At 38.6% G+C, this 18,554-nt stretch overlaps 1 protein-coding gene across 2 annotated transcripts in view; it reads right to left on the bottom strand.

The window, feature by feature from the left end:
- Positions 1–1,793: 1,793 nt before the first annotated feature.
- Positions 1,794–18,554, bottom strand: part of FANCM (FA complementation group M) — a 52,582-nt gene continuing 35,821 nt past the window's right edge. The window contains exons 14-23 of one of the 2 annotated variants that reach the window (XM_088149607.1): positions 15,839–17,684; positions 14,146–14,222; positions 13,985–14,050; positions 11,045–11,179; positions 9,365–9,521; positions 8,772–8,878; positions 6,410–6,946; positions 4,758–5,106; positions 3,597–3,888; positions 1,794–2,505 (exon numbers count right to left, since the gene is read on the bottom strand). In XM_088149607.1, coding sequence (XP_088005733.1) covers positions 2,391–2,505; positions 3,597–3,888; positions 4,758–5,106; positions 6,410–6,946; positions 8,772–8,878; positions 9,365–9,521; positions 11,045–11,179; positions 13,985–14,050; positions 14,146–14,222; positions 15,839–17,684 — 3,681 coding nt within the window. In that variant the 3' untranslated portion in view covers positions 1,794–2,390. Of the gene's footprint in view, positions 2,506–3,596; positions 3,889–4,757; positions 5,107–6,409; positions 6,947–8,771; positions 8,879–9,364; positions 9,522–11,044; positions 11,180–13,984; positions 14,051–14,145; positions 14,223–15,838; positions 17,685–18,554 lie in introns of those variants that run through there. The other variant, XM_088149608.1, reaches the window with a different exon arrangement.

The raw sequence follows: 18,554 nt of genomic DNA, 5'->3' as shown, positions 1-18,554 counted from the left end.
GCTTGGAGAATCAGCTAGTTGCTGTTTACTCATGAGTGACTTATTTTGACAGCGTGTAGGACTTTCAGGTTGTGGGGGAGGGGTGTTCTTCCCTGCTTCTTGAACCCATGTTGGCCAAGGAAGGGTATCCTGTTGCTCACTCTGCTGATATAACACCTGGCAGGACCTGATCCACCCACCTCTCGGAGCCTGGCCCTGAGGCCATGACAGCCAGCTTTGTTTGTTTGAGGGAGCGCCACTTTGTCCTGAGCTAAAAATGAACTGTCTAAACCAGTGTTTCTCAGCGTTGGCAACTTTAAGATGGGTGGATGTCAACTCCCAGAATTCCCCAGCCAGCAAGGTTGGCTGGGGAATTCCGGGAGTTGAAGTCCACCCATCTTAAAGTTGCCAACGCTGAGAAACACTGGTCTAAACTTAGTTGGCTTCCCCAGCCCCTCTATTTAGCTAGTGGCTGTTTTTTTCCTGTTCAGCCCCTAAGAGTCTCCAGTACTAATTTCAAGTCCTCCATTGCATTTCCTGTCTGTTTTAGGATGGAGATGAATAACTGGGTATCGTTTTCATAGCTAATGGATGACTTCTCCCAGCAACTTTATGCAGGTGTTAAAAACAGCAGGAGAGAAAGGGCCAAGCCCCATGGCACCCCACACTAAAAGAATTTGACATCTTCCCCTCTCCCAGTGACTGAAGATGGCCACTCAGGAAATAGGAGAAATCCTGCAGCACAGTGACCCACACTCCCAATCCTTACAAAAAGCCCAGAGTTACCATTGTCAATGGTATTGAAAGGTGCTGAGAGATCCGGGATTACGCTCCCCTTATCCTGGTCTTGCCAAAAGAAGGTAAGCTGAAGTCCCCCAAGACCTAAAGTATGGAACTCTCCAACACCAATCCTGTGGTGTGACCTACCAGCTCAGGCAGAGATGAGGCTCTGCAGCAGGGAAACTGATACAACAGCAACCCCATCCCCCCACCCCTTGCAACCTATCCCACTGTTTTATTTTGTTTGCTGACCCTTTTTTTTTTTTTTTTAATCTGCGCTCAGTCGTTACCGACTCTGCAGTGACTGCTTGGATGAGTCCTTGCAGTTTTCAAGGCAATTGTTTCGGAAGTGGTTTGCCAGAGCCTCCTTCCTAGAGCAGAGCCCAGCTGGCGAATGCAGGAGGCAGGGTTTCCGTTGCTTCGCGCCCTTTTTTTGGGTGTGCACGGTTTTTTTTTTTGCGCTTACCAGCAACTGCTCCCGACTCCTTTTTTTGCAAGGCGCCGCCAGCATTTTTCCTCCCACTGGAGTGAGAGTACCCATTTATCTACTCACGTGAGTTTTCGAACTGTTGGGTTGACAGGAACTGGGGAGGAGACAGCAGCTCACCCTGCTAACACGAAGGCTGGACTCGAACCGATGTTGATGGGGTATGTTGTCTATTGTTGCTGATTCATTGCTGAGTGTAGTTTCTTATCACTTCCATGGTTTGCTATGGGACTTTTAGAAGTATGCATAACTTCTTGGCAAATTTTGCTGATTTAGGGTGACCGACAGCATCGACTACTACCCTACCTATTTTTGTAGCTTTGGGAGAAAAGCAAGGGAATTCCCACTCTTATAAAGACCATTCAACCCAGTCTAAGTTTGTTCTGCTGGAACACTCAAAATATTTCCAAAGAAATTCTGAATGAAGCTGTTTTATTCCAAGTTTAAAATAAACCTTTTTGTGCCCATGCCATGCAGATTACGGATGTACAAGGCAACTGAAAGAGGTCCTTTGCAACATGCATGAGTGAAGCACCCTTACTCAAAGTATTAAGCAACCACATCCTCCAGAAGGTTCAACACAGCTGCTTCAAAGGCTTTCTTGGTTGTCTCCCCAACCTCCCAGGCCATATGGCTATTTTAACATATTGAGGAGTACTTCACTGATGTTAATTTTTTTTTTTTAATGTACTTTGTGAAGCATTACCTTAGAATACTTTGCAGTCCCCAATACATACCCCTATGCAAAAGACAGTTCTGTGCATCTGAGAAATCCTCACAGTCCCTTTTTCTTTTAACGTCTCCTTCTCCAAGTATCTATAGCTAGAACAGGAGGACTACATGGGTGGTTTTCATAGTATCAAACCTTTATCCTTTAATGGGGAAAAACTGCTATCTTCAGAAGCAAGAGAAAGCAGAAAGGATTTCTTCATCTACTGAAGAGCCTTCCTTTATGGGCATACCTGTGGAGTAAGAAGTACCTAAGGACACATTTACCTTTGCCTGATTTCTGTAGAGGAACAGGACAGCTTGCAATACAGAAATTCATTTTGTTTGAAATTTTATTTACATATCTTACACCGAATGAATGTAATAATAAAGTGCTTCTGTTTAAAAGGGATGTCCCACTTTGATTTATAAGGGATCAAGTGACAACCACGGGCAGCATCTGAGTATCAAAGGCGTAGTGGATGTAGCGGTAGACCTCCTCTGCTTTCTGCAGATTGACCTGAGTGCGGCCTGCCATCTCACTTGGAGTACTGGAAAGGAAGAAGGAAAGGAATGCTTCTCATTAAGGCACCAGGTATAGTCAGTACCCTTCAGCAATAACACAAGGGGGAAGAATATGAAAACTACTGGAACAGACAGAATAATCAGAGAGGTTCACAAAGAGGTCATAATGGTAATACCTGGCTGTGTTGTCGGCTTAAATATTCTGATCCTATAAATTCTTGTGGCTATCTTTATTAATTTAATTTAATTTAATTTATGTGGCCACCCATCCTGCCACAGTCACTCTGGATGGCTAAAAACATATAAAAACATTGTACAAAATAACATCATACAAAATAACATCAAAATGAATGACATACAATCTCTCTGATCCATCAAAACTAATGATATACAGGTAGTCCTTGCTTAACAACCACAATTGGGACTGGAATTTAGGTTGCTAAGCAATGTGGTCATTAAGCGAATCATCATGTGAATGGACCTGATTTTATGATTTTTGCAGTGGTTGTTAAACTAATCACCGCTGTTAAATGAATTGCGTGTTTGTTAAGCCAATCACATAGCTGTTAAGTGAATCACATGGTTTCCCATTGATTTTGCTTGCCAGAAGCTTGCTGGGAAGGTCACAAATGGCAGTCATGTGACCCCAGGACGCTGCAACCATCGTAAGTGCAAGCTGGTTGCCACGCACCTGGATCGTGAATATGTAACCATGGGGGGCTGCAACAGTCGTAACTTTGGGCACCAGTCATAAGTCACTTTTTAGCACTGTCGTTACTTCAAATGATAGCTAAACAAACGATCATTAAGCAAGGACTACCTGTATGTGAAAATACCCAACTAAACTTTCTAATGATGGTAACTTTAAACCTTAAAAAAACAAAACAAAACAAAACAAAACAAACCAATACAATAGTTCCTAAATTGAATTATCGACTGTCAGATTACAAGTTTCTGGTTTGATTTAAAGAACTGAAGAAGAGATGATTTTTACCATGACTGCTCTATAAAATCTTCAGGTTCAAAAGAGGCAAAAAAAAAAAATGTAGCCCATTGTAAACTATCTGCTTTTAACCAACAAGTGATCCAGCTCAGAACAATCAAAGGAGAACTGTACCTGTTTGCCATCTCTTTCAGAGAACCAAAGTGGTGGCACAAGGCCAGAGCCAGCGTATAGCTGACACAGGGAATGCTCAAATAGAAACGGAAGACGTCTTGTCTGGATCCCTCCACTTCTGTTGGCACATGGATGGCTGCGTTCTTCCGCTGTTCCACCAAAGCTAGTTCTTTTAGCAAGTCAGCAGTTTCCACTTGGCAGGCACTGAAGAGCACTTTGATTCCTGCCTGGATGAATGCTGATAAAATGCCATCATAGTACTTGGTTCTGTGGAATACCCTCCACACCTCTCCTGAAAGATTGAAATGCAGAGGCTCACCAACATTTCTCATATTGTGGCACGACACACTGACACACAAACAAGCTAATGACATTTCAGCCTAGTCTTTTGTGGAGATCCAGTTCCTGTGGATTAGTTTGCAGTTCAGTTTATCATGTGAATACATAAAACCTGAGTTGAGCAAACCATGGTTGAGCAAAAATATACAAAAGAAGAAACAGCAGCAGCCCAGACCAAAATCAAATCAAATCTTATTACAGCCAAAAGCCCAGAAAATTATTGAGATAAAACCTACATACATGCACACACATACACCCATGTGTGTGTATGTATGTGTGTGTGTCTACAAGTAGTAAAATATAATGTAAGATATATAACAAATAATAGAATACAAGGTAAGGAATACAATAATGGTAAAGTAGAGTAAGGTAAAATACAAGTAAATAGATGAAAGTCACAATCTTCAGCTACAAGTAAATAGAGGCACAGAACTGAGAACCTGGGAGGATATACCAGTCCCCATTAAACTTCAAAAGTCTGGATAAAATCGTGTTCACCGCCTTGCAAAATGTCAGGAATGATGGGGCAAGGACACCCCCTAGGGATAAAATACTCCAAAAGTGATAGGACTGTCACAGAAAAGGTCTTTCTTCTGATCCATGATCTGCTCATCTCCCAAAGAAGCAGGACCCTGATGTAATTCTCTTGCTCCTTCCTAGTTTGTAACTCTCTTTCTAGTCTCCCATTCAGGAAGCACCCTCACGAGGTATGGCTTTTTTCCTACTGTATTTAGCAGTTAATCTCCTCACCAGCAAAGCTAAAAACTGCACCTGAAGAACAGTTGAGTGCCTGAGGAAGACCTACCAGGCCAAGATACCAACCTGTCCTAGTTCTTTCCTTCTCCACAATTATACAGATCCTATCAAACTTGCTCTTCAGCTGTTGTATCCTCTGGACCATTTTACTCCGGTGTGCATTGTTCAGCAATTCTGCCTGACACCTCCTTTCCACTGCCAGACGGTTGCTGACAATATAATCACAGGAACCCAGAGAACAAATCTGAACCTTGACTCCATGAACGTTTTTCAGGGTTGAAATGACTTCTGGCCCAGAGGAGATCTCATGATTATCCACCAGAATACAGAGGGATGCTTGGTTCTTCAAATTCCTTAAGGGCAGCTCATTGGAAGAAGAAGAGGGTCCAGGAGGATTCCCTAAAGATGTTTCTGGCTGCAAAGATCATAACACAGTATCATTCAGCAAGCTCAGGACAGCAAATATCTAAAGAAATTGGGGAATGGTCTTTTAGTATTTGTACTGTATCAGTCAAAGTACCTATTGCCTGCAGGCTACACAGGAAACGCAGATTACAATTTTTAAGTAAAGAGACATTACTGGGAAAACTGTCGGAAGGAAAGAATGTGGAAAAATGCCATTTTTAATTTAGGATGGCTATCCTCTAATATTACTACAGAAGAAAAGTTTAGTCATTCTATTTAAAGTTTTATGCACAAATATGCTCCTTTTGTTAAATGTTGTATTTTACAGTGTGCATACATATTTTATAGTAACTTTATTAAATTTAAAAAAACAGTAAAAAGCAACAAGAACTATATTAAGAAAAAGAATGAGAAAAAAGAAAGTAGAAAGAAGAGGATAGTAAAGATCAAAAGGGCAGAAAAGAAGAAGACAAAAGACAAAAGAAAAAGAAAATTGACTTCCAACCCTCCTTGCAACAGATATAAGTAACAATATACATCAAACTCTTGCTCTAAATTTACAACTTAACTTCCATTATTTCTATTAACCCATATTATTTCTAATCATCAAATCCATTCCTGCAAAAAGTCCAACAGCATGCATACCTCTTTACTCTCATAGAGCCATATGGTTGGAAGGGGCCTTCTAGCATCTGCTTGAACAAAGCCAATTAAGAACAGTCTGCCACCTCTTTGGGTAACTGTTTCTCTGCTAACTCTTACTGTTAGAAAGTTTTCCCTACTTCATTTAGAATTTGCCTTCCCATAGTTTAATCCATTATTCTAGGCTCTGCATTCTGGAACCAGAGAAAATCATTATTGATCTTCATCTATGTGACACACTTTCAGGTACCTGAAGGGTGCTATTATATCCTTCCTCAGTCATCTTTTCTCAAGGCTAAACTTATCTAGATCCTTCATTCTCTCTTTGTAGCTCTCAGTTTCTAATTCCTTGACCAACTTTGTTGCTATTCTGTGAACCTGTTTCAATCTCTTCTTAGTGTGGTGTCTAGAATTCAATATAGCAGTCAAGGCTGGGTCTGACTACCTATTGCAAAATGAGTAAATAGATTAAATGGGAGACATACCATACTACACTGATAATATAGCAGAATTAGCGACTGAAAGGGTCTATGAAATCTTTTACTGAAGATTCTCAAGAGAAATGAGGCAAGGGCTTAAACCAATGACTTTTTAAAGGTTTCTCCTGACTTCTTAGTTCCATTATTCTAAGCATTGCCACAGAAGAAGCGGTAATTAAAAAACAGCCTTACCTTCAGCATAGTCTGGAACTGTCCACCCACAAGCTCTGATTTGCACCAATCTTTGCTTTGAGGATGAAAATCTGACTGTTCTGGCAAACAAGCTTTTATTTCCAAGCATTCCTGGCCATGGCTTTCTTGGGGTTGGCAGCTTTTAAGTTTTGGAACTGACAATTTTTGGTGCAAGGTCTGGCCCATAGTTAAGGAAGTAACATTAGAATCCTTATCAGCTTTAGCATTAACTCGTGATTCCACCAGTTCTTCATTTTTATCAGTTCCCTCATCTTCACTAGATCTGTTAAGAATCCGAACCCAAGTTAACCTCTTTGGCACTAATGGAATTCCTGTTTTCTGTTCCACATGGCCCTCTTTCAGTTTTCTCCTGTGCCGGGTTTGGTATTGTTTTCTCCCATTCACAAAACTTTCTTCCCCTAAAAGGTCAAAATTGATACACACATCTTCTTCACTGGAACTGCTTTTGGGGTTACCCTCTTCATTGTCTTCAACACAGAAACTGTCCTCTATGTAGCATTCATCTTGCTCTGGAATCTGAGAAGAAAGAAGACAAATCCTGACAAATACCTATGCCACATAAAAGAAAGAAGCAAAACTAATGATTAGACGCTATCATTGTAATATGCTAGTTATATTGGGTCCCTGGCCGCTACTGATCCCAGTTCAGAGTTTCGGCACTTAAAAACCTTTACGACATGGGTTCAGGATACTTGAAAACCTGCCTGATTTCATATGTATCTAAAAGTACATTAAGATCTTCAATATAAAACCTTCTCTTGATGCCTGGCCTATTTTAGTAGCTATGCCTCAATGATGGAATGTGGTTACATAGTTCCCATTTTGTTGTCCTTTTGACAGGCTGCAAAGAACCGCTTTTTCAAGTTCTTATATGGTTCCATGTGCTTTTATCTAGTTCTTGTGATCATTTTATTTATTTATCTATCTATCACATGTATATAGCCGCCCGTCTCACACAAAGTGACTCTGGGCAGCATACAACAATTCAATAAAACAACAAATAGATAAAAACAATCATTATAAAAGACTTTCAGCTATTTATATTTCTCTTTGATTTGACAAACTTAACAAACTTTGACAAACTTAAGGCGAGTGAAACCCAATTAATACTTGGATGGGAGATCACCAGGAAATTCCAGGGCTAAGGAGGCGTCCATGAAATCATCAAGAGTTGAAGTACGGTCAAAGATTTTACTTTGTATATGTCAGGCTTTTTGGCAGTTGCCAAAAACAAAAAGGGATTCTTTTCCAAACATGATTCTTAGTTTTATTTAGCAAGATTTATTTCGATGAAAGGGATAGTGGTACAAGAATATAAGCAAGAACTATTGGTTCTAGTTTCACTTTAGAACCAATATATCTCCATGTATATTATGGCACAGACTTTCTGATTCTCTTTCTCACAGCCTTCCTATTACTTGATGAGGATGCATTTCTCTTTGCTGATAACATGGAAGACTGCAGCCCTGGACGTGCTTAGGAATTGCTCTGTGTAAGGGATTTATAGGAAATAACCAGCACTTTGAATTGAGTCCAGAAGTCTATTCATGACGCTGAAAGTTGCCGGCCAGAAATGGCTGACACTTCGGCGGTTCGAATCCAGCCTTCACGTTAAACAGGGTGAGCTCCTGTTTCCTCCCCAGTTCCTGTCAACCCAACAGGTTGAAAACTCACGTGAGTAGATAAATGGGGACTCTCACTCCGGTGGGAGGAAAAATGCTGGCGGCGCCTTGCAAAAAAGGAGTTGGGAGCAGTTGCCGGTAAGCGTGAAACCGCGCTCGCCCGAAAAGGGCGCGAAGCAACGGAAACCCCGCCTCCTGCGCGCGCCAGCTGGGCTCTGCCCTAGGAAGGAGGCTCTGGCAAACCACTTCCGAAACACCTTGCCTTGAAAACTGCAAGGACTCGTCCAAGCAGTCACTGCAGGGTCAGTAATGACTGAGCGCAGACAAAAAAAACAAAAACAAAACAGCAACTGCAGTATCCTTGTTACTCTTGAGTAACAAGTTTCCCCTGCTGTCAACCTGGTCACTCTATTTTGTACCTGCTGTAGCTTCCAAGTAATCTTTAAAGCCCCATGAGGTAGTCTAGATGTGTGATAATAAGGGTGTTACTTACCACTGCCAAGTTTTGCCAGCTCAGGTAGGATTGTAAAAAATCCTTAAAATATTCTCATTTTGATGGTTGCATTTGGATTGTTTTTGTTTTCTATTAGGTAAACTACTCTGAAAATGTTCCTTACAATAAAATGATACATAGACATTTCAAAACATTTGCAGATTCAGACCAATCTGTGATTTGGATCCATTTATTACAGGTCCACTTTCTTGGTTTGACTTCTTACCTGTGAGAAAACAGCTATTGGATGGTACCCTTTATGCACCATCTTATACTTGTTGCCAACAGCTGGACTACGTACAGACTTCAGATAAACTCCCTGCATCTCAGATTCTATGTAGAGAAAGAAAAAAGACAGACACAAAAGTAATTGAAACCACACTCAATCTTCAGTCTGGTCTTTCTGTCCAGGTAGAAAGAATCTCCACATGGCATTTTTGTCATATAAAGGCTGTAACCTTCAGAAAGATTTGCCTTATGGACCCATTACAATTCCCATTACTCAAGTAACTTCATGGGCTTATAGTTACTCTGGAAGGGAAACTTCTAGCAGATCAAGAGTGACTTCTTTTCAAGGAAAGTAGCATATTCAGGTGTTGCGGAGAGGAATTATCAAGAACGTAATGGAAATTTCAACATCTCTCCCTTCCCAAGACACTGAAATTTCAAAATTAAAAACCAGGAGCAGAAATGGAAATATGTTATTCATATCTTATTTAAGAAAGTTACTTGTTGGACCAGGTGCTCATGAAAAGACACAAATAAGTTAAACAGAATATCAGTTGATTGGGGGGGGGGGGAAGGATTTTCACTGCATACCATTTAAATCCTGAGTGATCTGTGTCTCATCATTAAGAAACTGCACAAGGGAGGAACTAAATTCATTTTCTGAATTTATACTCTCATCAGATGAAATTTCCACAGCTCCTTCTTCAGAAAGTTCTGCTTCCTCATCTATGAAACACTTGGCCGCATTCTACATAATGCAAAAGAGAGTTTTGGATACAATTCCATTTCAAAGAATTTACTTTAGAACTAAAACATAAAACCCACTTAACAACAGATGGCTATAAATTTCAGTAATGGCAGACTGGGCAAAATAGACATGTTTCCAAGGGGCTTATAGCAAATCACACATGAGGCTGCGCTTAAACTCTTGCAGCTGATTCATGGGCCATTCTTGGGATCCTCTAAGTCTTTTAAAGTACTTCACCCCTAGGTGTCAAAGTTTCAAATTACTGAAATAGAAACTTATATTCACCAAAAGGAGAACAGGATTCTGACTGTTTAACATACACTACACTATTGTGCTATACAAAAACCAACTAGACAGTTGGTTACTATATCAATATGTTAACAGCAGAATGTTCAGGCGTGATCAATAAATGGGTAAAGCTACAGTTTTCTATTTTCTTCCAAAAGTGCAGCCACCTGGGAAATTGGACTCAGATGATGGCTTACTCCATTTTTATTTAAAGCTACTGTGAGACTAGGCTGAAGTTGCCATAACCAAAAGATGAAGCAGGCACAAAAGCCAGGAATCTTGTCTATGAGATCCCTTTGGGAAGGTAGATAAGAAGGAAGCAAGTCATTAAGGAAACAAAGGAAAAATGTGACCTGAACCAGACAAAAGAAGTTGGGCCTGAGCACACGGAAGCCCCAATCCCATCAACAACTGCCTGACTTGTGAATCAACAAAGCAAGGACCTTTGGGGATAAAAGGGATCCTAAAGCCCACCTACTCTGAGTCCTCTGAGTCATCTTTGGATCCAAACTTGGTGGCTTTGGTCCCTCTAGCTAGTGCCTGGCAGCCTAGTTGGGAAGGACGTGGGTGTGGATGAGCGCGTGTGTATGCATGAGAAAGAGCAAAGGTACCTTGCAACCAGTAAAGTTTTGCTGTTACTTTAAATTCACTGGGTCTCCGTGTATTACAAAGAACCTCTTGTGCCTCAGAGTTCAGTTGGAAGTGATTTGTGTGTATCCCTGATTATTTTCTGGCTGTTGACCAGGGCTGTGTGTCTTGTCTGCTCTATCCGCACCTATTTGAAAAACCCAGGTAGAAAGCAAGGGGGCCTGACAAGTTCTGTGTGCCTCAACAGGCTGTGAGTGTGTGACCATAAGCTGAACCTGGGAGTAGCGTGTGTAACACTACCAGGACAGAATTTCCTTTCTCCAAAAATCCATGCTTTTATTATGCATAATGTGTTTAAAATGTTAGTTCATTCCTAATTTCTTAGGGCTTGATTTGCCTGACTGGCAACAATTTCCCCTTGATTGTAGATTTGGTATAAATTTATTTATTATTTGTTTGTTGCCTTAATCACCAAGGTAAATGTAGACAAATGGACCGTTTCTAAACAAATTATGATCATTCTGTATCCTGCATATGGTTCTAGAGGGGTTCTAATGTTATCAGTTCAAAGGCAACATATAGTAAAAAAAAAAAAAAACACACATTCACAGCAGATAAGTCATCTTCATTGATGGTAACATCTTTACCTTGATCACAGCTCTGTCTCCTCTCTTCTGCCTTTTCGTATCTTTAACTGGCTCCTTGGTGTAGCTCTTTCTGCCACACAACACTGGGTTTGATTTCTTAGCAAAATCTGTGCTTTCATCACTAGAGACATCTGACTAAAAGGTAACACATGGATTACACATTGGTTGTGAACTTCCTTGTGAGGAAGTTGGGCGGTGATATAAATTTGATTTATAAATAAAAGTAATAAAAATAAACACATTGATTAAAAATAACATCAAAATTATCTTTTTCATTACAAATACATATGGTGACACAGAGAGTCTAAAAAATTAACATTTGGATTATACTGGAACTTTTCTTATTAGGACTTCCGGACACTCAACTAGAAAAGGCTCAAGGATGGCTGGTTTTATTTATGGTAACTGCAGCGAGGCGATCATATGCCCAAAGAGGGAAGACTACAGAATCACCAATAATAGAGAAATGAATTGTGAAGATGGCTGAGTTTGCAAGAATGGTTAAATTGATTTGTTTGATCAAGGAAGGAACTACAATTAGTTTTATAAAAGACTGGAAACTCTTTATAGACTATCTGCTGAAAATGGATAAAAATGAACTGCTGGTTTCGGGATTTATTGATTAAAAAGGTTTGTTTATGGGAAGAAGGGAACTATGATATGCAACATGGGAGGGTGGAGATGGTAATTGCCATGTTTGTAACTGCTGCAAAAAAGATCAGAAGTCACTTCTTTAGATATCTTTCCTTTTCTTGCTTTTTTGTTATTCTTCACTTTTTCTTTTATCCTTTCATAATCCTTCTCTTTTTCTATTTCATCTTCTATGTTTTTTTAAAACTTTTAAAAGTTTTTTAAAATCTTTGTAAAATCTTCTTTTAATAAAATTATTTTAAAAATAGCTTTTTCATGTCTCTAAGCCTATATCCTCCCTCGTACTGAAAGTTGAAAGAGATGATAGGAAGATTGTAGGAAAAGTGCCATTCACTGTGCAAGGCTTTAAAAATGGGAGGGAGGAAGGAATACAGGTAGTCCTCAACTTATGACCACAATTGGGACTGGAATTTCTGTTGCTAAGCAATGCGGTCATTAAGTGAGTCATCCCAACTTTATGACCTTTTTTGCCATGGTTGTTAAGTGAATCTGGCTTCCCCCATTGACTTTGCTTGTTGGAACCCCCCTGGGAAGGTCGCAAATGGTGATCATGTGACCTCAGGATGAAGCAATTGTCGTAAACCATGCCGGTTGCTAAGTGCCCAAATTTTGATTACGTGACTGTGGGGACACTGTGATGGTCATAAGTGCGAGCACTGGTTGTAATTCACTTTTTTAGTGCCATCATAACTTTGAATGGTTGTTAAACAAATGGTGGTAAGTCAAGGACTACCTGTACATTTGCCATCTCATTAACTGTTCTTTTCAATAATTAGATCTGTTATTTACATCTTTGGAACTGTTTAGCACACTGAATTTCCCAACAGTTGATAGTTACGGCACCATGCTTTGCACTCATAATTAATGACATCAGCATGTGTGGCTCGAAAGCCTCCAGTAATGCATCCCTGCCTAGGTGGACACTGATACTGCACCAGTAGCACTGTGGCTAGTGAACTTTTTTCTAGGCCCAATGTATGGTGTTTGTTTGATTTTTCAAGTCTTGAATGGTTTGGGTCTCAGTTATTTTAAGAGTTGCCTTTACCCCTTAACTTGCCTGTATTTTATGGTCAATAACACAAGGCTTTCTTATCTGTCTGCTACAAATGGGGTTAACCTGATGAAAAAACAGACAGGATCTTCTTATATCTCTTGAAATACCATTATTGTTACAGGCCACTTAGGGCTGAATTTTTCTTTGGCTTGAGTTGTGTTTTAGTTTGAAGAAATTTTAACTCATTTTAGCACTCTCTTGTTTGGAAGTTTATGATTTGTTCAAGCAACTGTACTGATTTTCATTATTCTATCACTCTATTGGATGTTTATTATATAAATTGCCATGAGATTGCATAGTTAAACGCAAAATATGTTCAAATACATAAATGTACCAACAGTTAAGTTCATCTGTTCCTTTGAGTCTGAATAGCAATAATGGGTTATTGTCCTACTACTACTGATACAGTATTCCATCCAACGCGAAGACAACCATGTTATAAATAATTACAACTGCTATGAAGAATCATTTTACATATTGCCATGGACAGTAGTTCTATATTCTACTGCCTTTAATGCCAACCCTTTTTTCTCTGCATGTATAAATGTACGTATAGCATATGTGAGTGTGCACTCAAACATTTGTATATACATAAATCACAAACCATACATCTTAAAAAATAAACTTACGCCATAATAAATTTATTAAACTTGAAAAATAAGATTGCTGTTTTTGCTGAAACAAGCTAACATCACTAGTCAGTGTGTATAATAATGAGCTATTTAGACCAATTGTCTGATTTGATATAAAATAGCTTTCAATCTTCCTACATTGTAAGTAAAAAATTATTTTACTTTTATAGTAGACAGATATATGATTGAGGGGGCGGGGAGACGGGAAATGCCTTCAGGTCAGTCTTGAATCTTGGCAACTGCCTGGACACATCCATGTGGTTTTCGTGGCAACATTTTGGAAATGGTTTCCGTTCTTCTTAGGGCTGAGAGAGAATGACTGGCTTTGTGCCTAAGGCAGGACTAGAACTCCCAGTCTCCTGGCTTCTAGTCTACTGACTTTAACCACTATACCAAATTGGCTCTCATTTGAGCATTTCCAGACCTTTTATATTAAAAACCTATATTAAAAATAAATTATTCTCCTATGTTAGCAAACTAAGCAATCCTGCCATGCTGATGGACAACATAAAATTTTACTTTATTTAAATATGACTATTCAAGCCAAGTTGAGCAATATGTTTTAGGCACATTCTTTCTACACTATTCAGAGAAGAAACTTACTACAATGAGTGGACGCTTCCGTTTCTTGATAGCATGAATTGGTGATTCAAAGTCACAGTCACTAATCTAAGAAAGAACAGATGAATGAACATGTATTTAGAAGTCCCAAAGAGGAATGTTTTATTTACTTAAAACTGCTTAATTGTTGCTAAATGACTCACATCTGGAGTTCTCAAAATGTTTCTTTTTCTCTTTTTTTTCTTGAGAGAAGAAAATTCTTCACCTTCACTGCTGTCCCCTACAGTGAAGAAGTAATAATAAGAAACTGAATTTCCCCCCATGCAATGTACTTGATGGTTAGACAGAAAATATACATTTCAACTTTTAAAAATAAGTAAGGCAATTTTGTGTTTGCCAGGATTCTCTAACAATGCAAACTCCAGCCTAGAGAAGTTTAAACAGTATTTCCCATCAGGAGAACAAAATAAAAGAGACGGGAAAACAGTAGTAAACCAGCTTCACTTATTGGACCTGGACATGACTGCTGTCCATACAAATAAGCTTTCTAGCACAAAAAAGCATATCCAACTAGCTAAGTTTCTGTATTTTGTTTCTCATCTAGCTTCCCTAATCAAGTGCACTATTCTTTATTTTGAGGAGGAAATAAGAAATATACCAAGAGCTCAGTTTGATATAATATTTCAAAGCAGCAAATCAAACCTTGGTTAGGACAGCTTTAAAATATTTCCAAGAATCATTCTTTTACCTGCAAATGCTTGTGTGTGCATTTAAATGTACAAACCTGCAACTGTAAAGTCAGGAAATCGGCAGTAGCATATATAGGGATCTTATATATTCTGACACAAAAAAGATGCACCATTTGAAATCAGGATTATTTTAGTTAATGTAACAGGGAATCAACTTAAAAGTTCTAGAAATTATTCTCTAGGGGCATGAAGAGCTTCGAAGTGGCGTTTCCTCTCAAAGCTATGCTCAAACACCTTCTAAAAGTGCTCTGACAAAGTGGACTGGCCTCATTTCCAAATGGAGCACAACGGTTTGTGCCACCTCATTCCAACCAACAAGGCAAGTGGGCCACCCAAAGTGGTTGGCCAATTTTGGTGTGTTGACAAAGCACACGTCAAAGCACCTCCACTCCACACACCCCTTTTATTTTAACATACTCCAATTCATGTTTAAGTAGTTTGACGTACACTGCTTGGAGCACTGCCTTTTTAAGAGCACAGCATCTTAGGAGCCCTATTGAACTTCAGAAAAACTGCTGTATGGAGAGACAAATGTGATATCATTAAAGGGCTGCATGTTGTGTGGTAGCCATGTTCATTCATTTTATGTAATGTTTTGTTTATCTTACTTCTGTTTTGCATATTGCTATTTAGAACATATTCTCTTTTCTTGAAAAGCAAAACATAAATAAGTTACCTAATTTTAGTTAAAATGTGGGAGCAAATTATATATGATTGTCTCCTACCAATGATACAGAGATACCCAAATCACTGATCTAGCCTCAGAAAACCTGGGAGTTATTTTTATATGTGAACAATTATTACTAATATGTGAGAGAGAATCTATTAGTGAAACAAAGAAACAAATTCAGGGCCAAGGATTATTTACAGGTTTATCACATAATGGTTACATTTACTGCAAGCTGATCTTTAACTTCACTTCTAAAAGGTTAGGCAGATGCTGAGCTGAAAACAGAATGAAGTAGTGAGAACCATTCAATATCACAAAAGACAGGCTCTCAGTCACCAGTTTCTTTATACCTCCTAAAGAGTGTAGTTACTCAGATATAGTTGCATCATTTTTCTTACACATACATTCTTGCATCTGAAATCTTAACTTCAGCAGAAAGCCTGCTAGAATAATTTAGGTTTTCATTTTTGCTCTTACCAGGTTCATGGGATGGGAGATCCTCTACTCCAAAAGATGATTTTGCCAAGACTTTAACTATACTGGTGTTTGCTTTCCTTGAAAGTCTCCTCTGTGAGCTTCCTGGATTATTTCTAGAATTTCTAATATGTATCATCTGTCCACGTGTTGGTGTGGAACACAGAGTTTCTACATAGTTTGGTGACCGATAAAATCTCTGTCTTGCTGGTGTCAAAGGGGATCCCAAGGAAATAGCATGTTCAATCACTGCTAGACCAGAATTCTTGTTTTGCAAGTTTAATGGTGTAGAAGATTTAGTCACATTAAAACATTCATTACTAGGATATTTCTTTACCAAGCTACTATTTGAAAGAGAGGCTTCAACCCTATTGGATTGACCAGTTACAGGGCTCCCCCTATTCTTCATGGAGTTCTTTTGCTCTACGGTCTCATCTTCTGATTCTTGAAAAGAAAATCCAAGATCAAAGTTAACAGAGAACAAATCCTGAGAAGCATTATACAGCTGCTCATAATCATGGGGGTTTGCTTTGCTTCCATGATCAAGATCACCAGAGACTTCCACTGCTTTATCTCTATGCGGTATCAATGATGTTATGGGATCTGTATTGCAAACAGAAACAAGTTTGTCAGAAAAATGCCATTCAAAGTTTCTTGCTTTGTTACTCTGCATATTGGCTTGACTACACAAGCCAGGTAATTCTGAAGGCATCCCCGTTTTTTCAGCTGGAGGATGGCTACTCTTTGCACAGTGATTTCCCAATAAGTGTATAGAACAATCTTCATCAGGGCTTACATTTCTTCCAGATCGTTTGCACATTTTTTCATAGCTTTTACCACTATCCCTTTCCAAAGAATTCATCATTGGACTACAATTTACTATTGACAGTTTTCTCTCTTGAATTCCATTCTGTTCTTCAATTTTGTCTTCAAAAATGTCAGCCCAGCTAAGTTCATTTACATTGCTAATGAAAGTATCTGGAATATTATTTGTTTCCAAATGATAGGTATCCACTGAATGTAGTTTATGGGTACTTAAGAGTTCACAGGTGTTCTGAGGTGAAATAGATACATTCTTGAAACATACATTTTTTTCTGGAAGAATATTGTCTTTAGGCCTACTGGAAACATATTGCGGCAATGAATCAAACTCCAGGCCTTCATCCACCCTCTTTTCCTCAGAAGCAAAGCATTCATTCAGAGATGGCGGGGACTGTGACAGGAGTCTTGCTACATTTATCTGGATGTCTTTTCCCCAAGAAAGGTCCTCATCAGCATTTGTTTCAGAAAACCCAAACAAATCAATCTCTGGCACTGGTAGATAAAATAAAGTTGAAAGAGATGAATCATCTGCAAAGCAATCATAGCCAGAATCCACACATTGTCCATTCTGTATACAATTTTCGGAGACAGGCTGAATTATTTTTGTTACGGCCTTTTCAGAATTAACACGAGTGCTTCCCTGAATATTTGTGTTGGTGGTTGCATCCATATTTTCTTGATTCTCATCTGCCAAACTTCTATGCCCTGTAGCTTCAAGAAATGGTGATATGCTTGTTGAAAAGCAATCTGAAAAACTGTCATCCTTTTTAGCATGATCTGCAGTTTCTACACCAATCACTTGAGGTATTCTCACAGATTTAAAACTGGCCACTTTAAAGAGCAACATACATTCTGCATCAAACTCCTGTAAGGAATATTCTCCTTTTGCTATAGCTGCTGCTTTTTTTCCACACGATAGTTTTTCAAGAGCCACAGTATCACACCTTTTGCTGATCTGAACATTTGATGCATGAACATCTTCCAAATGAAAATAAGGTTGAATTTCCAGCTCATAGGCGCATTCTCCCTAGTTAAGGTAATAAAGAAAAAGACTCTTTATTTTTGAAGTTTACACAGTTACAATCTTTACTTTTGCATCATTTGTATTCACTACATTGCTGTTATTTTACAGAATGGAAATTGATAGAAAAGAGGAAGAATATACCCAAGTTCACTCAACGAGCCCACTACCATTTCAGGTAATTAATTTGAAATTCAAGGCCAATGCTGTCAACTTCAGCACAATGATTTGCTTCTTCTTTTTGAATGTTACAAGTCTGAATAGAAAGGGAGGAGTTACATCATATGTTACATTAGTAAAATTAATAGTTATTATTCAATTTATACTCTTTTTTTGCACAAAAGATACTCAAGCTGGCAAAAATATTCACAACTACATAGAAATCTAAGGGAATCAATTGGTGGCTTTAAAATAAATTGAAATTTGGGTGGAATAAAGTAAGTGGTTAATAGAATTGGAAGAAGGAATAAAGGCAATGTTGTTATTGATGTCTACTATTGGCTACCAGCCAAGGATAAAATTTTCCAAAAGTTAATTGCAGAGATTTCAAAGACGCAAGAAACAGTAGCAATGGGGGACTTTAAGAATATCAACTGTTGGGAGATAACTTTTGCCCAGAATGGTCCTTCAGGAAAACTCCAAATTTGTGTTACTCACAACTTTTTGTTTCAGAAGATGGAAGAAGATTCAAATGGATCAGATATTCCTGATTTAATATTAAACAACAGGGAGGACTTAACTGAAAAAGTTAAGTAGCAATAATATTTATAATAATATATTATCATATTCTATGTAATGCTAACATTATTGATTTTAAATAAAAAATAAAGATGAGTATAGTCATATGCATATTACAAACTTCAAGAAAACACATTT

This window comes from Python bivittatus, unplaced genomic scaffold (assembly GCF_059951505.1).
Source record: "Python bivittatus isolate LINGU-HERP-01145 unplaced genomic scaffold, Pbiv_v1 ctg000580_np1212, whole genome shotgun sequence".
Lineage (NCBI taxonomy): Eukaryota > Metazoa > Chordata > Lepidosauria > Squamata > Pythonidae > Python > Python bivittatus.
The sequence above is the reverse complement of the archived record's forward strand: the minus strand, read 5'-3'. Positions and strand labels throughout refer to the sequence as shown.